Here is a 24,182-nt window from a genome sequence, read left to right as displayed (position 1 = left end):
ATAATAGTTATAGCCAAGTTTTCAATACACTAAAATGCTTTTGACTGGTGCAATCCAGGCTGCAGGAGTATGTGCTAAGGGACACATTACAGCTTGGTGCAGCCAAAGCGAGGGCTCAGTGGGGAAGCACCACAGTATAGGGTTCTCCCGCTACTGAAGAGGGAGGGGGCAGGGGAAGAAGCTCCTCAATTCTTATAGTAGTACAGTATACCCACCCCAGGGAGCCACAGGAATGGCAGCAATGCTGTTGGTGCGTAGGAATGTAATAGAACAGTACTGAAAGCATTGACCATGAATATAAGAACAAAAAGGAATTGGACGGTTTATTCATGTAAATATATTTCTGTCAATAATGGTTATTTTGATATATAAAAATAATACTTTCATGTTATTTTTTGACTCCTGAATTAATGGAATCTGATGATTTTGAATAAGATCGCAAAAATGTAATTATATGTAACTTTGTAAGTACACATTAGAGAAGAAAATAAAAGTGTTGCCTTTACATAGGGCCTTTCACAGCCTAATTCCGTTCCAGCATACTTTATAGTCGATGAAATGCTGTAGAAATGTAGTCATGGTTATCAGATAGGAACTAGATACAGAGGCATTGCGCCAGTCTTTGAAGACAAGGGACCTAATTCATTTGATTTGGTAATGATTAATGAATGAGATTTAGTTAACAGCCCAATGGTATGTGAAATTTATCTAATAGCAATCATAATATGATCAAGTTCAATGTCGTGTTCAAAAGGAAGAAGTATGAAACAGTTATTGAATTTCTAGATTTAGATAAGGCTGATACCCGTGCAACGAGACACAGCCGGCCCACATTAAGCTGGACAAAACTGATACTGGATAAAATGACTCAAGATCAGTGGGAAGCATTCAAAAGAGAATTTAATAGGATACATAACTCATTACTACACAAGAGCTCTACTTGATAACAAATCCATGGGCCACTTCAGAAGTATGGGGCAGCATACCTTACAGTGAAAAAGATCACATACAAAAAGGGAATTAGCACAAGCTCGATTATAATTCGCTTAAATTCTCGATTCTGGCATTGTTCTTTCCTTATGGGAAAATAAATATCTCATTACACTATATATGATGAGAGAGGGAAACCAGAGAATTATGAAGCCTACTATACAATGTTGGAGTTTTAATTCAGCACGGAGTGACTGGAAACTAGAAGATTTAGATGACTGGAGAAATTAATGATGGATAATAGATATTGATGCCTTTTTTTTAAAGAGGTAACCAAAACTCCATGGACTTAAGAATCAGGAGATAATGCAAATGTGAAACAAATAGTACCAGAGCAACACGCACAAAATTCTGGAGGAACTCAGCAATTCAGGCAGAATCTATGGGGAGGAATAAACAGTTAACATTTCAAGATCAGAATCAGAATCAGGTTTATTATCTCTGACATATGTCATGAAACTTATTGTTTTGTGGCAGCAGTACAGCGCAATACATAAAAACTGTAATTTATATATAAAAAACAAATAATTAGTACAAAAAGAGAGCAAAAGGTGAGGTAGTATTCACATTCCATTCAGAAATTTGACGACTGAGGAGAAAAAGCTGTTCCTAAAATGTTGAGTGCGGGTCTTCAAGCTCCTGTACCTCCTCCCTGATGGCAGCAATGAGAAGAGAGCGTGTTCTGGTTGGTGAGGGTCTTTAATTATGGATGCCACCATCTTGAGGCACCACTGTTTTAAGATGTCCTCCATGCATCAGAACCTTCATTGGGACCAGGAAGGAATGGGGCAGAAACCCCATAAGTTTGGGGCGAGGTGAGGGGGGGGGGTTGAACCTTTTTTGCTGGAGGTGTGAGACAGCAGCTCTACTAGCTACTGCACCATTGTGCCATCCATAAGACCAGCACTGAGGAAAAGTTCAGTTATTGAATGAAGGGGCAAGCACAGGGAGCCAAGTAATTTACACCCGCTGCTACTTCCTACATTCATGGATCACATGGAGTATTGCATGTAATTCTGGTTGCGCTGTTACATGAAGGCTCTGGAGGCTTTGGAAAGGGTGCAAAAGAGATTTACCAGGATGTTGCCTGCATTAGATGGTATGAGCTAAAAGGAGGGGTGGACTTCCTCTGAACCCTCTCCAATTCTCAGAGATTTAGAGATCCACACACAGAGAAAAAGAAAATATAATCAAACTGGTTAATAGAATATTAGCTATTGTATCTGAAAGGCTATAATGATAAGTATCATGCAGTCACACAGAACCCTAGTGGTTAATACCTGTTGGTAGTTCTGTATATTTAGCTAATAAAGATAATGCAATATAGATTTAATGAAATGATATCTCTAAATGGTGCTAACTTCACAATTCTTCTTTCCAGTTAATCAGTATTGTAAATTCTAAGTGGTAGATTTTTGATGCTTGCAATTATTCCTTTATTAATATTTTCTTTTGAGATGGCTATATGAAATAGGTTTTTTATTCAACCAAAGACTATTTTGTTATTTCACTGTCAGTATTTCAGCCCATTATTACTGGAACAACATTACACCTTGGTCTGTATTTCTAAAATTGCCCAATATTCTGCAGCAAGACAACACATTTCTTCACTTAACTGGGAACATAAAGCTCTCTATCATTTATGACAATGTTATATGACAATAACATGTTTTGCTGCGAGCTAAACAAAGTTAGAACAGAGACTACAGTTGATTTGGCACAGGTTTTACAGATCCACTGGCAGTAGCCATTCATTAAGGACGAAATGAATGCAAAATTGGATTAGCTCCACAACAGTGCTTCAAGTGGGTGGTCTGACAAGACTGCACTATAATGCCAACATGCACAAAGCATATGCCAACTCGTAACACACCAGGGCATGCTTTTCAGGTGCTAAGATAGGAAACACCGCATAAATTTAGAAATCTTCTGCAAATGACTGATGGTTAGCTTTACATTCGGGAATTTTAGAATTACACTAAAACAAAAGTGTTAAGGAATATAGGGCAATGGTGGGATCTATGGAGCTGGGTCACTCATCAACTAAAATTGAACAGTTTTAAGGATTAAATAATCTCCCCTTGTTCCAGTGAAACTAAATTTTTTTTTCATGTGTTCAACAAGCTTATTCCAAATGTTGCATTATAAATGGTTTTGAAGAGTATCACATTAAAAAAAAGCCATTGGCCTTATTTTTACTTTCAGTTCATGAATCAGAATGCAAGTCATCAGGAATGCTCACCATCAACAGTACATTGCACTTGAGGAGTCACGGAATCTATCCTGCAATCCAGTTGGCCCTGGCTCTCTTTCATTGTGAATTCTCTTGATAAGAATCTTAAAAGTCTGCCACTGTACTGTGTTCTGGAGTGTGTTTGCAGGCACATACAAAACAGCAGCCTCAGTGGGAGAACAGTTTCCCTTGTATTTCACAGTGATATTTTATAGTAAACACTCAGCCTAGGAAGCTCCCCTGTGGATCCTGGAGATTTGATCAACAGGACATTGAGCGAGACGCTCAGAAAGCTCCTTGTTCTTATTCAAATAGCACGATGTGATCTTTAGGGTTTGAGAAATCGTCAAAAAGGTGACACCTCTGGCAATAGCAGCAGTGCAAAGCTGAAGTGACAGCCGCAGTAATGTAATAGAGCCTATGAGTGATTTTGAAACAATAGTCTCATTTCAGGGAAGTTATTAACTGCTGCAGTTTCATCCTTTCGTGTTACTTGATTGTCTGAACCCTTGTGATGCTCTTTGTAACCTTGCCAGGAACCTATTCATCATTATAGTAATGAAGCTGCTGTTTTCAATGAAGGGAGAAGTCTAAAGTTATAATTCTGACTACAGTGAGTTACTCAAATCTGTTATATAACAAAAAAGAGGACAAATGAAGGGGTGTAGCACCTACCCTCGTAAACTGAGAAGCACAGGAACTATAACAACAGGAATTCTGCAGATGCTGGAAATTAAAGCAACACACATCAAAGTTGGTGGTGAACGCAGCAGGCCAGGCAGCATCTCTAGGAAGAGGTACAGTCCTGACGAAGGGTCTCGGCCTGAAACGTCGACTGTACCTCTTCCTAGAGATGCTGCCTGGCCTGCTGCCTTCACCAGCAACTTTGATGTGTGCAGCACAGGAACTATAATGAGTGAAAGGGAGGAAATTTACTTAATTTTTTTCAGAAACATTGTGTTATTAACCTTTTTGAAGTGTTCTGATTTTTAATGAGCAGAAGCTGTTGAACAAGGAACTTGAATAGGTAAGTTCAAAAAAAAATCATGAAAAGGCTAGGTAAGGCTAGAATTAGGGTGAAAGGTGAAATATTTAAGGGAAACCTGAGCAGGAATTTCTACACTTAAGAGGGTGATGCGATTGTGGAATGAGCTGCCAGTGGAAGTGGTGAATGCAGGTTTGATTTCAACATATAACTAAAATTTGGATATGTACATGGATGGGAGGGGTATGGTCCAAGTGTGGGTCAATAGGACTAGGCAGAATAACAGATCAGAATGAACTAGATGGGCCAAACAGCCTGTTTCTGTGCTGCAGTGCTATAAAAACCAGGGGAGAGGTGAGAAGAACATCTTTAGTGGAAGTTTATTTAAGCTGTTGATAGTCCGCCAAACCAGAAGCAGGTAGAGTAGGACCTGTAGTAACTTTACTAAATGGATAAAGATTTGAAAACAAAATTAAATCTGGTCAAGAAGAGGTGGAATGACAGTTCATTTAGAGACCCAAAAGGGTCATAATCAATCAAATGGCTCCTGTCTGTGTCTCAAAAATACCAAAATACTGAAAATCTTCTTCACATACCATACAGTACTTTTACTGGCCTTAACGTTCCTCAACCAACATGGAAAGTGATCTAAAAGTTGACCACACTTCAAACCCCATTAATAGGTAAAATACATTTTCTGTTTTATCAGGTTAGGCATATGACACAAAACAACCCACTGCTTCTTTTCAATGTTAAACCTTGAACTTTTATTGCTATGGCTTGAAAGTCGGGGTGTGTGATTTGTGATGCGGAGGTGTGATAGGTTGTTCCCATCCAGACTAATTTAGCAACTGCATCACAGTATTACATAAAATATTGTAGTGCAGGTGGATTCCCTTTCTTAAAATGGGAAATAAAACAAAACCACCTTTGTTACCCCAACGATAGCAGAACACTGCAACCCCAACCTTCTTCCTCACCCTTGTAACACCTAAGCAGTTAATCATCTTATGTGGGTGGTTTTTCAAGATGTATTCCAGGAAATTGAATTGGATCACTTGTTTGAGAGCAACAAAAAAAAAGCAAGATTATCAGTGGAAAGAATATTATGCCATCACTCTTCACAAGATAGCTTTGGCAGAAATAAATACAGTTTCTTTGTAATACCTGTATCTTACAAGAGCCATACGCTTATCCAGTTCCATTGCTATCCTCTAAACTGCTGTTTGTTGCATAGACTTTTCCTGAACCACAGTGCCCCTAAATCTGTTGTTCATTTACACAGATAACGATGGCAGGGCTTTTGCTCAGTGATCAGTGCCTTGCTTAAACGAGTTAATCTTGTTTTACAGCTGAATTATTTTGTCTCCTGCAGGCTGCGATTATGTATAAAGATATCGTGTCCGTGGGAGCGGAACTTTCAACGACAGATCCTGCGGTCAGATAACCTGTGAACTGGTCTGTTGCAGCAATGGATGAGCAACAGTTTCCTCACCCGGGTAATTTGTCTTTTGAGATGGCAGCAGATAACATGCAGATTAACTGGTAGAGTGTCAGTAATATTAAGATATACGTTCCATCCCTCGCCACCACCCCCACTCCCACAACGACCAGCTGTTTCCTACACAATGCACACAAAGCCTGCCCCTGCTTTGGTGCAACTTGTCAATACACAGTTATAAAAACAAATTGAACTGTTCTCCTGAATATTCTAACTTGCATCTAAACCCTTAATTAACAAAGCAAATTGTTTATCTAACAACGACAACATGGTAAAAATTTCAGGGTTGTACATGCCAATATATATTTTTGCGTACACAGAATAGTTTGACAATTTTTATATCAATATCAACTTTATTCATAATAAAAATATTTGCAACAATTCCATTGCTTTCATAGTCAATGCTTTCAGTACTGTTCTATTACATACCTACACATCAAAAGCACTGTTGCTACTCAAGTTGCCCTCTGGGGTGGTATACTGCTACAATATTTGAGGGGCTTCCGTTACACTTGTTCTTTAACAAAGACAAACTTTGCATGGGTTTAAACACTAACACATTTATTAACAGTCATGGCTTCTAGCTACACACTTTAGCACACACTCCCAGTTCCCGGTGAACTGCCCACGTTGCACACTGGCAACTTAAGTTCTTTATGACGTATACACGTAACAACTTAACTTCCTCACCCAACCCAGCCCCTCTCTCTCCAGTTGCAGAAGAGCCCTACACTGTAGATCTTCCCCACTGAGTCCCTCCACACGTACTCTTGCAGCCTGGAATGTGCCAGTTGGCAGCATTCCTCCGTGGACATCTCGGTGTTCTGGCAGACCAACAAGTATCGGGTAGAACAAAGGTTGTCTTCCAAAAAGAATTAGATAATAATCCAGTGGTCAACCAAACTGTGCTGGTCAAACTCACACAGCGTAATATGGTATTTAATTCAGCACATGTAACCTCATAATAACTGTGATTGTCCCCTCAGAACTTGCATTATCACAGTCTCAAGGTTCTGCATATTATTAAATGAAAGTGCAAAAAGGCTTGGACTAGTGACCTTTCACCCTGCACAGGGGCAGCAGTTTAAAAAGAGAGAAAAACATGGTTTGGCAGTCCTTTGTCCACACGAGATTTCAAGTTAGCAGATTCTGACCTCCAAATTATTCTAAATTATTCTGGGACAATATAAAATATAATGGAGGGACTTATTTCAGATCACACAAAGTGTAACTTCAAACATCAGACTTTGTAGCAAGCACGTCAGTTAGAATTTGTGTGCACAGTACACACAAACTGTGCCAAGTACTTTACCTGCAGGTTACCTACAATTCACTGCCCAAAATTCGATTCACTTTGAATACAAAGAATACAAAAATAGAATATGCAGAGCATGCAAAAACTGCATTTGCAGAGTCAGAAATTCTACTCATAACAGCCAGTTGCAAAATAACTTTGGAACATTAATGTATCCGCGAGGTTGATTGTATGATCTTAGTTCATCATTTAGAATTTGTTTGTATCTATTATTAAACAAATATGTTTAGGCATTGGATCACATAGCACCCATTTTCCAGGTGTTAATCGCGCAAACTTCAGTTTTAGTCCAAGTAAAATGAGCCAGTGGTTATTTGCATAAGAACATATGCCAATCACACAACAGTATCAGCCAATTTCAATAACATAGCAGTCCACCCAAGCTTTAACCTGGATCGGGCAGCACAAAATAACATCATTATTTGCAGAACTGTTAAAAGCACCACCATAAGACTGTCATGGGACAGATTCAGGAGAACAATGAGCATATTTTACTGGCTTGTGACTATTCGTGCTTTTACAAGGGACTGCTGAACAGCTTTAGACCTCACAGGAGAATACCCAAACACTTCCTAATCTCCACTGACGAACAAAAAGTCTTTTTTTGCTCCAGCATTTTGTGACACTGCACTTCACCACTGGAGGTATCATTTTGACCATGGCTAACCCATCATGGAGAGTCAGTGACCTCACATATAGAGTTAGGATGTCAGTTAGAAGATAGCAGAGCAAATACTCCTCTTGTGTTTGTTCCTCTCATCGCCTGAGATTAGCTAAGGTTAGAGTAAAGACCCACTCCCTGAGAATCTTCCAACGTACCACACCCTGCCACATGAACAATATATTTGCAGAGTAAATGCTTCCAAAGCTGTCATCACTGAGATTATTTGACATTGTGTAGGAGATCTTGAGCCATGTTCTTCTCCCTGGACTCCTTCCCCCATGCAAATCAAAGTCATGCTGACTCTCAACTCCTTGTCACTGGATTCTTCCAAGCAGCTCCAGCAAATTCTGGCCACTTCCCAAGCTGCTGTTCAGTGTTGGTTTTGGAGGTAACCCAGACTCGACACTTGCAAAGAAATGATTGCATTTATTTTGTTTTCAGCGAGAAACTGGTGACAGCTTGGACACTGGCAACTGTCAACACTGCTCACTTCCAAATAGTGTGGTCAGCCCTGAACACCCTCATGTTTCTGTGACAAATCCAAAGTAGAACCTAGCCCTTAAGCTTTCCATACAGTTAAGATTATGAAGACACGTGGTCCTCTTTTATTGTCTTTTAGTAATGCATGCATTAAGAAATGATACATTACTTCCTCCGGTGTGATATCACAAAACACAGGACAGACCAAAACTGAAAAAACTGACAAAACCACATAATTATAACATATAGTTACAACAGTGTAACAATACCATAACTTGATGAAGAAGTCCATGAGCACAGTAAAGTCCAAAGTTTCTCAAATGTTCCACATCTCACGCAGACGGGAGAAGGAAGAAAAACTCTCCCTGCCATGCCGACCACAATCTGACTCTGAGTCATCCGAAAACTTGGAGCTCTGATCAGCTCTCCGACACCGAGTACTGAGCGCCATCTCTGTCCGAATGATTTGACTTCCTTCTCAGTTGCCAAAAGCAGGCAAGGCCGGGGATTTTGAGGCCTACCCTCCGAAAGATTCCCGACCACACAGTAACGACAGCAGCGAACAGGCATTTCCTCTGTGCTTTCACGTCCATTCTCCACCAAATCAGAATTGTCCACAACCTCTATTTGACAGATACGATATCATTTTTCACCGGAGGGCTGCGCACACGCAGGCGTGCCGCCATCTTCTCCTCCCGCCAAAGAGTTATAGAGCATCACAGCAGAGTAATAGGACCTTTTGACCCACCTAGGCTATTATTTTGTGTAGTCCCATTGACCTGCACCTGGACCATAGGCTTCCCAATCCCTCTCATCTATGTACTTATCTAAACTTCTCTTAAGTGTTAAAAATCTAACCAGCATCCAACACTTCCACTGCCAGCTCGTTCCACACTCTCACCACCCTCTGAATGAAGAAGATTCCCCTCATTTTCCCCTAAAATATTTCACCTTTCACCCATGACCTCTAGTTCTATTCTCACCCAACCTCAGAGGAAAAAGCCTGCTTGCCTTTACACTATTTATACCCCTCATAATTTTGTATACCTCTATCAATTTCTCAGTGACTTGCTTGTTAGGGATCATGAGAATAGCTTCATGCTGGTGATTGTCATGTATATGGGAAGGATACAGCTCTTTCACTTAGAGACAGATTAAACAGATTATTCACATGAACATCAAAACATACAGTGAAATGCGTTGTTTGCGTCAAATCAATTCGGCAAGGATTGTACCGGGCAGCCCGTAAGAGTTGCCACACTTACGGTGCCAGCACAGCACGCTCACAAATTACTAGCCCTAACTGCTACATCTTTGGAATGTGGGAGGAAACCAGAGCACTCTGAGGAAAGCTACACAGTCATGGGCAGAACGCACAAACTGTAGCTACCAGGTGGCAGCGGGAATCGAACGCTGACCTTAGAGCAAGCACTAGAAAGCATTATGTTGACCGCTATGCTAGGTGTCACCCCTACAAATGGGCTACACTGCTGGACATTTTCATCAGGCAGCAGCGCCTGGAGGGATGGACTGTGAGGATAGACATTTCCCTCCTCCTGCTCAGATCTAATAGTAATTTGTTGAAATTTTGATATCTGCGTCAGCCTGGGAGCACACCACAGTTAACACCAAGCAGATGTGGAGACCTCATCATCGCCGTGCTGCACAATTTTGCAACATGACGGCATTAGCCAACACCAGAGAGTGAGCTGCATGGAAACCGGAGCCTGACAGAGACAAGACAAAGGCAGAAGAGCAGCAGGAATAAAAGGAGCAAGAGAAAAACAGCAGCTAACAGAAGGTGTCCTTGTTCAGCTTCTCCCAGCTGAAATGAGAAAAGGTTTGCTGAGTTGGGCTCAAGGCATTCCCTGATAGAGAGATGTCTCTCTTAAATCATAAATCCCAAAGCACGCCAAATGTTACCAGAACAAGATGCATCAATAATCTGGCAGGGAAGCCCTGATGACACATTATAATCCCTCACATCCTGCTTTGCGAGTCCATCTGCATTGATTATATAACACGAAGGAAACTCTGCTTCAATTACTCAGAGGTTTGCTGCAACATCTCTGTATTTCCTGATGAGCGGCACCTTATTTAAATAGCTCAAACTACATAAAATATATTTCCTAAGAAATGCTTTACTCTCAAGATGCAAAAAATGGCACCAAGACATATAAGGACATGAAATTTTGTTTTTGCATTGTTCTATTGTGTGGTAATCCTTGCTTCTGGAGCTGTTTACAAGGTGGGTCATAAGGTCCCATCCTTATTCAACAGGACCTCACCCCTGGTTGGTACCTCATCAGTCGGGACTTAACCGTCTCAGAGTGAAAAGGAGGCATTGTTTCCCCCTCTCTTACAGCTTCTTTTGCCTTGTTGATAACGTATGGCTGTGATAGAGAGGCTGTCTTTAAGAACCCATGCCTTTCACTAAAGGCTGCGCTGACAAAAATTGGGAGCTACACTAAACAGAGTTCGTCCCACTGAGAATTCCACAAGACTTGTTTTCGTGCTTATATCTATGTGTAAACCAGCTGAAAGTGATTTCACCCTGGATTTTGTCCAATTTTTGCAATTTTTTGTAACAATCCGATTTGGCATGAATGCTAAACATGTTTTCGTGCACTAAAAATAAATGAAATCCAATTTCGAGGCAACAGAACACCTCATTCCCTAATCTACCACTGGCATCCATCATTACTAACTCCTTTATCAACAGGATGAATTTGTGTAAAGGTGGTTTATAGGCTGCCAGTAACATTCTTATTCTCCTTAAATCCAGACAGTCATGCACCTTATTTAGTAGGCTGTCCACAATCCAATATTATACAGAATTTTCTATACCCGAACTTTGTCCACCTTCTATAACATTGTTACAGGATGCCAACTGCCCCATAAATCCAAAAAAGGCTCGAATCCCCCGGACAGTTGTAGTTCTTTTAGAGGTTTAGCCAGTGACACTGTGCCTTTGTTATAGGTGAGAGATGACTTGATAGAAGTGCACAAGAGGCATTGTTAAAGTGGAGGGATATAATGCTGAGGCTTTATAAGGCATTGGTCAGACTGCTCTTGAGAGAATAGTGAGGAGCTCTGGGACCCTTATCTAAGAAGAGATCTGCTGGCGTTGTAGAGGGTCCAGAGGAGATTCACGAGAATGATCCTGGGAATGAAAGGGTTAAGATTCAGGAGTGTTTGATGTTTCTGGGCTTGTACTTTCTGGAGCTTAGAAGAATGAGGGGTTATCTCATTGAAACCCATCAAATTTTGAAAGGCATAGAGAGAGTGGATGTGGAGAGGATGTTTCCTATAGTGGGGGAGTCCAGGACCAGAGGACACAGATAGAGTGGATATGGAGAGGATGTTTCTATAGTGGGGGGGGGGTCCAGGACCAGAGGACACAGATAGACTGGATGTGGAGAGGATGTTTCCTATAGTGGGGCGGGGGGGTGCGTCCAGGACCAGAAGGCACAGCCACAGAATGCAAGGAATTAGCTTAACCAGAGAATGGTGAATCTGAGGAGGCCACCTCATTGGGCATTTTTAAAGTGGAGGTTGATAATTTCTTGATTAATAAAAGGATACAGGGAGAAGGCAGGAGATGGGGTTGAGGGGAATAATAAATCAGCCATGATGGAATGGTGGAGCAGATTCGATGTGCTGAATGGCCTAATTCTGCTCCTATGTTTTATGGGCAGCCAGAAATCTCCCAGGGCAGAAATGTCTAATACAAGGGGGCATCATTTAAAGGTGATTAATGGAAAGGTATTGTGGGAGGATGTCAAAGGTAGGTTTTATACACAGGGAGTGGTAGGTACCTGGAACCCACTGCGATGGGTGGTGGTGAAGGCATGCTCAAATGCAGTGACCACTCTGGTTCCACCCAAAGGTGTAATTGTTCGTCCTTTACATCTTTATTATGATTGCAAGACACAAAAGGATATTAAGAACATCACGTACTGCAGGTCATCGGCGAGTTGCTAAACAGTGACGGACCTAGACTTACTGCGTACCATTGTAGTGTTGTCATCTGACTTGTTGTGTACCACTGTTGTGCGCCGAGGCAGTGTGCAAAGCCAGTGTTGTCCTGGACATTTTACTTGTAATTGTAAGACCTACTGGACATTGGAAATGAAGAATACTGCAACTCTGGCTCACTGATTTATTGGCGAGACTGAAGGTGGGAGAGCAGTGTTGCCTCGCTTGTGGCACAGAATAGGCCCTCAAGCCGCGGAATCACCCGTTGCAGCTGCCCAAGAGAAGGAGATGCAGCAGCTGGTACGGGAGAGAGCAATGGGGGTGCACTGGAATCTGTACTGGAATCGGTGGGGGGGGGGGGCCAGCCCCTCCCATCAGTGCTGCCCTCTAGTGGCAGCTCAGTGGAAGAACAAGCTGGACCAAGATAACATCCCATGTACATCTGCATGCCACTAGGGGACTTGGGCTGTATATTTTTTGTGATTGCATGTTTTTCTGCTATTGTAACAGTATGTGTTCTATGTGTTATGTGCTGTTGTTAATGTATTTTGTACATTGGACCCGGAAGAACGCTGTTACATTTGACTATATTCATGTATGGTTGAATAATAACGAAATTTGAATTGAGATAGATTAGGGACATTTAAGAGTCTCATAAATAGGCAAAAGGATGAAAGAAAGGAGGAATCCAATCACAAACAAGAAGGGTCTTGGCCCGAAACATGGACTGCATTCGTTTCCATGGATGCTGCCTGGCCTGCTGAGTTCCTCCAGCATTTTGTTTGTGCTGCAAAGAATAAATGAGGGCTATGTGGAAGGAAAAGGTTAGACTGATCTTAGAATAGGCTTGAACAGTTGGCACATCATCATCGGACGAAGAGCCTGTATTGTGCTGTACTGTTCTATATTCTATGTTCCATGTAATGGCTGGAAACACTGCTGCGGGGATTGCAAATGGAGACTCAGAGAATGTTTTGACTTCCCCTCTACAAAACATCATCCTCAATGTTGCGCTGGTCTCCAGGACCCAATTAATACCAGGCTAATGTCCTTGGGACTGAACTCATGTCAAAACTCGATTCTCTGAAAGACCTGATGCCAGACCTAAGTCTCAGGCTTACATGACATTAGGTCTAGGGAACTGCCTCTGTTCTTCTGTTTCTTACCTTCTGATCACCTGAAGCCTTCTCAATCGATCAGACAGCAAGTGACTTATATTCAGAGTAATTTTAAACACTGAGGCAAAAGAGGACAGAATGCTATTATATTGCTAAACACCACCAAGCTGTTTAGCTGCAGCAAATAACACCTCATGTTATATTATTCAAGGTGGACAGTATGAATTAATAAATCAAAGGTAGTTCTATGGTTCTCACATAAAGTTTTAGTCAAACGCCACCTGAGCGTCTGTCAGTAATTCTAGACACCTAATTATTTTAACACCAAACTGATGGCAGTTGTAAATATCCAAAGAAATGAACTGGACTCTATTGTGTAGTTTTAAAACAGTTTAAATGTGTAGTTATATAACAATATAAAATTATCTGTTGATCGTGTCCCAATGTAAGAGGATGAATTGTATTTAAAATCTCATATTATCCCAGTTTCATAGTTTTGTCCTAATGGCTTTTAAACATGATTAAAGAGGACATGGAAGAACAAGCAAGATGCTGGAGAAACTTAATGAGTCAGCGCAGCATCTGTGGAAGGAAGCAGACAATAGATGTTTCAGATCGATGACGGATGTTTCAGCATTCATCATCAGGGATGCCCACCACCTCTTCTCACTGCTGCCATCAGGAAGAAGGTTCAGTAGCCTCAGGACTCACACCACCAGGTTCAGGAACAATTATTACCCCTCAACCATCAGGCTCTTGAATCAAAGAAACACAGAAACATAGAAAATAGGTGCAGGAGTAGGCCATTTGGCCCTTCGAGCCTGCACCGCCATTCATTATGATTATGGCTGATCATCCAAAGGAGATAACTTCACTCAAGTTCATTTACCCCCTCATTAAAATGTTCTCACAACGTATGGACTAACTTTCGAGGACTTTTCATCTCATGTTCTTGATATTTTTTGTTTGTTTGTTTGTTTGTTTATTTATTTATTATATCTTTCTTTTTGTATTTCCACAGTTTGAACATTCAAGTTGGTGGAATCTTTCATTGATTATATTATGGTTACCGGATTTATTGAGTATGCCTGCAAAAAGATGAATCTTAGGGCTGTAGATAGTGATATATACGTATGTACTTTAATGATAAATTTACTTTGAACTTTGAGACTGACACTCTTTGTCTGGACTGGGGACTATAGGTCTCAACCCTGAATGTCGACTGTCCATTTCACTATACAGATGCTGCCTGACCCACTGAGTTCCACCAATATCTTATTTGTTGCTCGAGATTCCAGCATCTCCAGTCCGTTGTGTCCCCATTAATGCTAATCTAACATCCAACTCCACTGACATCACACCAAGTCTGCTGCCCACAGACATCTTCCCATGTTTGTATGCTAATAAAAGCAAACTATGCAATATCACCAAATATTCAACAAAGTTGGGTGGATGGGTGGAGATATGTCTCTACCAAAGGAGGTGTAAGACACTCCTTCCCTCTGCTAACCTGCAGGTCACCCTTGGGCAAGGTGTAGTACCTGCTTAGCCCCCTGATCAAAGTTAAGTGGAGCCACGCGAGCAGGTGGTGGATTGTCATATGAGCAGCTGGTACATAAGACAAACCCAGGTTAAGTGACCACTGACACAAGGCAGGCAATCTCTGAAGAGTATTGATAATGGCTGGGGTCAGCCATCTTGTAAAGGCAATGGAAAACTACTGTAATTCACCAAGAAAATCGTGTTCATTAAAGAACATGATCACTCACTTCATACGACATAGCGCATAATGAACGAACGATTCAACAGAGTATTTGATTTTTTCTGTCTCTGATCAACACTTACAAAAGGGCACAAATGATTGTGGGCAGAAATACTACTTCCTGTCAATGCAGATGGCTATTCCACGCAATACCTTCCCTTAGATACCTTTAACAATGGGTCTTAGAGTCACAGCACAGAAACAGGCCCTAGCACCCACCTAGTCCATGCCAAACAGTTATTTTGTCTAGTCCTATCAACCCACACAAAACCATATCCCTCCATTGTACCTATCAAAATTTCCCTTAAATTTTGGAATCAAACCTGCATCCACCACTTCTACTGGCGGCTCGTTCTACACTTTCAACACTGTCTGAGTGAAGAAATTTCCCCTTAAATATTTCACCTTTCACTTTTAACCTATGACTTCCATTTCTAATCTCAGGAAAAACTCCATATCTACACTCCTCATAATTTTGTAAACCTCTATCAACTGCACCAGGGAATAAAATACAAAGTGTGCTAATGCAGTTAGCATAGAAATAATAAATTGGTTCATTGTAAAAACTCAACAATCCATCTAAAGTTTACACAGAAAAGACTGCAAATGATGAAATCAGGAGCAGAACGCGATCTACAGAAGGAACTCAGTAAGTCAAGCAGCATTGATGGTAGAAAAGAAATAGTTGACGCTTTGGATTGAAACCCTGCATTTGACATTTCCGTTGAAACCCTGGACCAACTCAGTTCCTCCAGATAATTGTGTGTTGCTCCATCTACAATTTACACTAATTTTAAGGCTAGATGTACATTGTGTTTTGCCAAACAAAGATAAGTATATCTTGGTTCTGACTACAGATCCCTGTTTAGTTAACTAATCTAGTTGGAGTAATAACTAGGATGGTAAAAGTGATTGGTACAGCTTTGATATGAAGGTATGTTAGGCTACTGATTATCGATTACAGCTCGTTGTTCAACACCAACACCTTCTCAGTACTAACCAACAAGCTTCACAACCTGGGCCTCTGTACCTCTCTCTACAACTGAATTCTCGACTTCATTGTCAGGAGACGACAGTTAATGCCAATAGGTGATAACATTTCCTCCACACCGACAATCAACACCACCACACCTCAAGAATGCATACTTAGTCCATTTCCCCACTCCTCTACACTCATGACTGTGTGGCCAGGCACAGCTCAAACACTATCTATAAATTTGCCCATCACATTATTGTGTTGGCAGAATCTCAGTGGCGATGAGTTGGTGTACAGGACTGAAGTATATCAGCTGGTTGAGTGGTGTCACAATAACAACCACACACTCAACATCAGCAAGGCCAAAGAATTGATTGTGGACTTCAGGAAGGAAAGTTGGGAGACTGGGGTGGAAAGGGTGAGCTGTTTCAAGTCATCTCAGAGGACCCATCCTAGCCCAACATATGGATGCAGCCACTACAAAGAGACACCGGCAGCTATACATCATTAGGAGCTTGAGGAGATTTACTGTCACCAAAGACTCGAGCAAGTTTCTATAGATATACCTTGGAGAGCATTCTGACTGGTTGCATCACTGTCTAGTATGGAGGCATTAATGCACAGGTTCATAACAGGGTTGTAAACTCGGTCAGCTCCATCACAGGCACAAGCCTCCTCATCACTGAGGACTTAATAGAAAAGGAGTGCCTCAAGAAGACGGCACCTGTCATGAAGGGCCCTCATGATCTGGTGCATGCCGTCTTTTCATTGCTATCATCAGGGAGGAAATTCAGGGGTCTGAAGACCCAACACATCATTTTAGGAACAATTTCTTCCCCTCTGCCATCGGATTTCTGAACGGGCCATGAATATAACCTTGCTATTCCTCTTGTGTTACTATCTATTTACTTTTATTGTTACTTGTAGTAGCTTGCTATGCTTTCACTGTTGTCACACTTGGATTACCAGGTGTGGTTAAGTGTGCCCAATGAAGGTCACCCATTGGGAAAAAAAACACAGATGGTAAGCCACAACAGCACATTAATGCAAAGGGGTCGTATTTAGTGCAAGGAGGCAAAAGTGCAAAAGCTGCCCAAAAGTTATGAAGAAAAGGATAGTTACAAGTTGACAAACGAGAAACAAAATTTTACAAATATACAGAGGCTTTCTCCATGACACACTTTGCCTTTAACTTTCCAATATAACTGTTCACCAATGGTCAATTCCACCTCAACACCTCTCTAGCAAAGCCCAGACTGGGTGAGGGGGCGGGGGGGGGGTGGGGAGAGAGGAGAGAGGGAGAGTAATCACGTGACCAGACCATAATGATTATGTCAGATGCAGAACTGCAACATTTTAAACACAGATTTTAACACCCTTCAGTTCAATTCCACAACAAATGCCTTAGTTAAGCCCATAGATTAGTCTCCACATGCTCAGATGAATATAAAAGAACAATGCCTCCTCACCAGTAGTGTTGCCTGTGTAAGGTGTAGGGCACCTACTCCCACTAACCCAGGCATTATCTTAGGGTGCCCCCAAACTGTCCTTCAGGTTTTTTGGGGCTGTTCTGCTGTCTACAAACTGATGTAATGGTGTGAGGAAAAATAAATGAAACTCTTTGGAATGTCTGTGTCTAGAATCCTTATTTTTATGAGTTATAAACCAGAAGAGCACATTAACTGAAGGGGTTGTTTTGATTAGCCAAGCTAGCGATTGTTTTACTGTTAGGGTGTGTAAATGGTGAACTCCCAAGAACTGCAGAACAGGAGGGCAAAGTGTCTAGCTGCTGGGGAAACTAGACCAGGGACAGAATAAGAAGTGACCAACTGGGCAAAGGGGCAAATAGCAATGCTGGCAGGACAATTAGTGTTGCCAACTGTTCTGTCACAACTGCACTGCTGCCACACAACATCGAATTTTATGACTTACATCAAACTGGATTCTAACTCTGATTCTGATTCTGTAATTAAGTGATTGTGGGAATGAGTGGTACAACAGGGTGTTTTGTGTAAGTACTGTCCATAGATGGGAGAGGTGTGGTGGGCTATAGTCCAGGTGTGAGTCTAGACTAGGCAGAGAAACAGTTAGGCACAGACTAGATGGGCCAAAGGGTCTGTTTCTGTGCTGATGTGCTCAATGATCTTTGCTGGTTAGGCAGTAAACTCAGCAGTCACAAGCAGGTGCAAGATGAGCTTTGCACTCTGTTAGTCTGTCTGTACCTCCTGGATGGAGAACAACCATGCATTTCCAAAAAAAAACTTAGTGGCTGGAAAACTGAAAAGGAATCAGAAAATGCTGGAATGTTTTCTCCCCGTCTTTAAACTGATGCTGCCTGAAATGTTGCAGCTTCCCAGCATTTTCTTTTTATTTCTGCTTTTTTTTTGCTGTTGCATTTTAAAAGAAAAACTAAATCAAGTTGCATGCAACATAGAATTAAAATACATGATACACTACATATTATATGTACTATCAAAAACACTCATAAAATAAACGTTACCTCATTTTAGAATATGGGATAGATTTAATTTAACACACAAATCTCAGCAGAGCTTTCCTGAGTATAATAAAATGGAGTAAAAATCTCAGGAGTGCAGAAGGTAAAATCTATTTAAGCAGATATACAGTATGTGGGAAAATTAGAGTTTTTTTTAAAGAATACAAGCATAACACATTTCTTTCTGCTATTCAAAAGATTTTTACACCACCATAAAATATAAAATGCAATTTACTGATTTATTGACTGACTCCTAATAGCTTTGGAGAGCTTGCTTATGTGAAGGACTGCATTGCCCCAATTAATAAATAAGAATCAACATTCATTTTATGTGTTATCTGTTTTTTTCTCCTAAATGTTAGAAGTCTTGAAAATCCCAGCATGTTTTATTTCAACCCAAATATGCAATTATTTGCAGGAAAACAAAGGCTGTAAAATGTTCTTAAATTCATTTGTCTGGTTCCCAAACCAATATCCCTTCATCACCAACTCCCTTAACATCATTTGCCCACAAATATTTCGATACATTCTGCCTCAGTGGAAGTCCCAAGCATTTGATTCAACATGTTCTTCCTTAAGTCTTGTTTAAATAGATGCTGTTCTACTCTAAATGTCACACCTGCAGTTCCAGTAGCACAATAAACCTAGTACTATATCTAAGCAACACACATCAAAGTTGCTGGTGAACGCAGCAGGCCAGGCAGCATCTCTAGGAAGAGGTACAGTCGACGTTTCAGGCCGAGACCCTTCGTCAGGACGAAGTCTAGTCCTGACGAAGGGTCTCGGCCTGAAACGTCGACTGTACCTCTTCCTAAAGATGCTGCCTGGCCTGCTGCGTTCACCAGCAACTTTGATGTGTGTTGCTTCAATTTCCAGCATCTGCAGAATTCCTGATGTTTACTGTATCTAAGCTATGTATTTGCAAGGTCAAGTGAAGTTTAAAATGGGGTTGAAAATAAATCAGGCATGATTAAATGGTGGAGCAGACCTGATGGCCTGAATGGCCTAATTCTGAAAGTGATCAGCTCCTTCTCATTTACATGTTTTTAAAGTTGAAAGTAAATGTCACCATATACTACACTGATTCATTTCCTTGCAGGCATTCCCAGTAGAATAAGGAAATACAATAGCATCAGTGAAAAACTACACAGAAAGACTGACAAACAATGAACAAAAGAAGACAATCAGTGCAAATACATCAACAATAATAATACTAATAATAAATAAGTAAATAAATGATACTAAGAACATGAGTTGTAGAGTTCTTAAAAATGAGTCCATAGGTTGCGGAATCAATTCAGTGTTGAGGTGAGTGAAGCTATCTATACTGATTCAGCAGCCCAATGGTTGACAGGTAGTAAGTGTTCCTGAACCAATTCTAAAGTCGACAACAACACTGTACAAAAAAGATCCCAAGAGAAATTATATGACTACAGAGCTAATAATTTTCGGAATAAGGTTGAAAATTTTGAGTTTCTAGAATAACCAGTAATGGGTAAGACACGCGACAAGCGAACAGAATTAGCACTCACTTCAACCAGCACCAGCAAAAATAATTTCATTGTATTTATTCTTACAAATGAACACTGCACCTCTCTAGTTTCAACATTTAGAACCTCTCACCTCGAGCATTTGGATCAAATCCAACTAAGACGGTGGAGGTGATTTCCTTTTTTAATATCATAATTTTTATGTTGTCCTACTTGAACTAAGTGTCAAGAGATCCAACCCAGTTCTGAATGTGCTTAGCACCACAGCGGGAACCTGCCCAGAAGTCAGCACTAATTGGCACCCTACCTCAGAGACAATAATGGTTATGTGGGAGATTAAGAAGCTCACATTAATACAATATAGAGATTCCTAAGAAAATGGGGTTAGGGTGCATTAAGTGGGCATGGAAGCAGGAACTTTACACTGGCACACCAATGATAACACCAGGAAAGGTAAAGTAGAAAATCAACCCTTTCCAGACACAAGCATCTCTCACTTCAATGAATACATCAGACCAAACATTTGTTTAAAAAATTCATAACCTAGACTGTTATCATAGGATTACTCCCAAACAATTAGCTCTATCCACACAGGTTTCTAAAATAAAGGAATTTTATTAGCTTCTTATCACCCATTAATAATGGCATTCTTTATTACTTTTGCAGTGAGGGTGGGAATCATATTTTTGGATCACCTGAATTATTTAACGGCTTCAATCTGCATATTTTATAAAGGTTATAAAATCCTTCTAGAATCTGTTAATATCAATGTCACTAACTGTAATTCAGCTGGAATTACTGGTTAAAAACTCTTTAGATGACCAAGCTGGCATTTAACACTCAGGAGCTTGTGAGCAGCAACTGATTCGGGTCTACTGGCAAACATAAATAAATAAACTACCTTTCAACTTATGCACTCTCACCCCCTGTGCTTCTCCAAAATACCCTGAGGACTTGATGCTTCCTGGCATGGTTGCTATTACTTGGCAGTCGGAGTATCACTGTTTTACTTAGCATTGAAAAGAGTTGCTGACCCAAAAAAAAAGATGCCGGACATGATAAGCGATGTTAACTCCTGGAAAGTAGCTGGCACCCTTGTCAGACTTGTTAACCCATCCTTAAAACACACTGGGGTCAGTGCTTTATCATGAACCTTATTAATAGTAGATAATGATCGCTAGCATAATTTGCAAATGACATGATAAAAGACACGTATAACTGTGAGGCAAAGGTCACCAGATGCTCGTAAGTCAGAGCCAAAACCATGCTGTCAATTAACCCTCCATGTTTGAAAAAGCCCATCTCTGAACGTTCATGTGGCCCTTTTTATTCCTGAAAATGCACACACAAATCAGAAGTGGAATTTGGAACATAATTCAACAATCTTTACTAAAATAAGGATCTGCAGCTCTCAAACCTCGCGCTGTAGATCACTCAAATCAAAACTTGGAATTGAAGCAATGAACCAAAGATGACTGCATGACATATCAGTATCAAAATCAGATTTATCATAACTGACATATAGTGCAGTCCTGCATATCTTCAGGGCAATGGATTCTCAGTTATTGTCTATATTCATGGGCAATAGACAGGAATGTGCAGTGGAAACATCGCGTCAGCCATAATGTTATTGAAAGCCAGAGCTGACTCAAGGTGCTAAGTGTCCAGTCCACGCTTCAATACTTTGCACCCAACCTTAGTAGAAAAATCCTGCTTGCATTTACCCTTTCTATGCCCCTTATAATTCTGTATGCCTCTATCAAATCTCCTCTCAATCTTCTAAGTTCTAGAGAATAACATCCGAACCTATTCAGCCTTTTCTTGTAACTCGGGTCCTCAAGTCCTAGCAACGTCCTTGTAAATCTTACAAAAGAAGTGGCGGACACTCCAGGAAATTATCAAGGACATATCCCTTGATGAATGCCTCTCCTTTAGGAGTAGTGCACTGCAGCCGAATGCCTCTTCCTCGTGGAAATAGTAGGCTCCTCTAATGCATGGTAGGTTCCTCTCTTCAATGATAGAAACATTCCTCACTTCACAAGTATGATATCAAACACACATCAGCAGATAGTTTGCAACAATGGAAAGGCAAGTTGCTAAAAGAGATGGTGACTTTGCATTTGACACTGTGGGCAGTGTGTTTTTTGCTTATGGGGTTTTCCTAACAAACAGGCACAAAGTATCTGCACTATTCTCAAAGTCAAAGTGTGAACCTATCTAATGTCAGATACACAAGACATTCTGCAGATGCTGAAAATTTTGTGCAAGTCCATCTATGGAGGGAAATGAATAGTCAATGTTTCGGGTCGAGACCCTTCATTGAGACTGAGAAGGAAAGGGGAAGAAGACAAAATAATCTTTGCATTTGGATTCTTGAACGATCTCTGCTTGATAGGCCAAATATGGGCGATTTGCTGTTCACTGCCAGATTGAAGAGTAGTGGGTGAGGAACTTCTGCTTGTGGTTCTAAACGTATATATGGGATGTTTTCCTTTTAGTAGCTGAGACAGGGAATCTAAGAGCAGAGAAGCTATACTAGAACTGAATACAATACTATTCAGATAAGAGTTTGGATACTGCATTTGGTTTCAGTCACATTACAATGCAGATGCACTTACACCAGAAAAGGTACTGGGGAGGCTTAAAAGATTTTGTCAGGATTGCAAAATTCTAAAGTAAGCTAAGAAGAAAAATTATGAACTAGGTGAGGTGTTTTCTTTGGAATAGTGGAGTCTGAAGGGAGACTTAATTCAAGTGTACAAAATTATTAGGGGGCTAGAGAGATTAAAAAGAAAAGATCCATTTCCCTATGCAGAGGGGCTAAAAACAGGGGATATTGACTTAAAGAAGGGAGGTGAAGAAAGAATTTTCACTCAGAAGTCAACAGAGGCTGAACCATTGCCTGAAGGGGTGGGAGAGGCAGAAACTCTCACTAGACTTAAATAATCTTTGGATATTGTAGAAGAAAAGCAGAGGTCTCAGGGTTACTAACCTGGAGTGGAAGGTGCAGTGAGGTTGGAACTCTTTTTCAAGTAGTAATACCAACAAGGGGAATTTGACCACCGGTGATCATCATCCCGGCAACAGAGTGACATTACACAAGCCTGTAAGCACCAAATTAGAAAGGTTGCTAACAAATTTAAACTCATTTTTAAGAACTTTCCTCTAACAATGCTAGGAAAATTGCTAACATCATTATAGTGCTGGAAATAAAACAGTGCAGACTATTTGTAAAATAAATATTACACAGAAAATAGCAAAATTTCACTCTTGCAGATTAAATATAACCTTTGTTTCCATGAGAGATACAAGCTTTCCTACACTTTCCATGAAAAATCCCTTAACCTCAAACACAGATGGACAATCCCACCCCACCCCCAACAGAGCTATTCCCTTTTTCCACACCAGTTCATATTTCTTAATAAGTAAGAGTGCCAGAATTATTGGCAGTTTTGCTTTGGCTCGTGAGCAGAATGGAAATTCTCTCCTTCAACCTCAGCTGGACTTGAAGCTGGTTCCAAGAAATGAGTGTAAACATTCTTACCCATTACACCACTAGATGTCTCCACCTGTGTAATATGAAATTTCAATATAGTTAATCATAAGTGATGATGATCCCAGAGTTCAATACAGGCATGTGCTGTAGACATCTGCGAGATGGAGATACCCAAATGTACAGCATCAGTTGGACAGAAGAGTGAAGACCTAAGAATCAAGTCTGAGGTGAAATTACAAAAGACGCATAAAACAATGAGATTTCGCATGTCGCCAAAGACTCTAGCAAATTCTACAGCTGTACTGTGGAGAGCACTCTAACTGGCTACAGTATCGTCTGGTATAGAATCTCCAATGGACAGGGTTCGAAAAAGATGCAGAGGGTTGCAACCTAGCCAACTTCATCATCAGCACTAGCTTCCCCACCACCGAGACATCTTCAAAAGGTGGTGCCTCAAAAAAGCAGCATCCATCATCAAGGAATCCCACCACCCTTGATATGCCCTCTTCTCGTTACTACCATCAGGGAGAAGGCACAGGAGCCTGAAGACACACACTCAGCATTTTAGGAACATCATCTTCCATTCCACCATCAGATTTCTAAATGGTTCATGAAATCATGAGCACCATCTTACTATTTTGTTCTCTTTTTGCACTATTTGTTCATATTTCTTATTGTAGCTCATAGTATTTTTATT

The 24,182-nt window shown here is 40.7% G+C and overlaps 1 protein-coding gene across 6 annotated transcripts in view; it reads right to left on the bottom strand.

Annotated features, from left to right (window-relative positions):
• wwox (WW domain containing oxidoreductase) overlaps positions 1–24,182 on the bottom strand; it is a 1,184,285-nt gene that overhangs the window by 532,487 nt on the left and 627,616 nt on the right. For 5 of the 6 annotated variants that reach the window (XM_063067209.1, XM_063067210.1, XM_063067215.1 and 2 more), the window contains exon 9: positions 22,982–23,093. The exons of the other annotated variant lie outside the window; for it this stretch is intronic. In XM_063067209.1, the coding sequence (XP_062923279.1) occupies positions 22,982–23,093 (112 nt within the window). The remainder of the gene's footprint in view (positions 1–22,981; positions 23,094–24,182) is intronic. 6 annotated transcript variants of the gene reach the window in all.

Source organism: Mobula hypostoma, chromosome 14 (genome assembly GCF_963921235.1).
Source record: "Mobula hypostoma chromosome 14, sMobHyp1.1, whole genome shotgun sequence".
NCBI classification, from domain to species: Eukaryota; Metazoa; Chordata; class Chondrichthyes; order Myliobatiformes; family Myliobatidae; genus Mobula; species Mobula hypostoma.
This window is presented reverse-complemented; position numbering and strand designations above follow the sequence as displayed.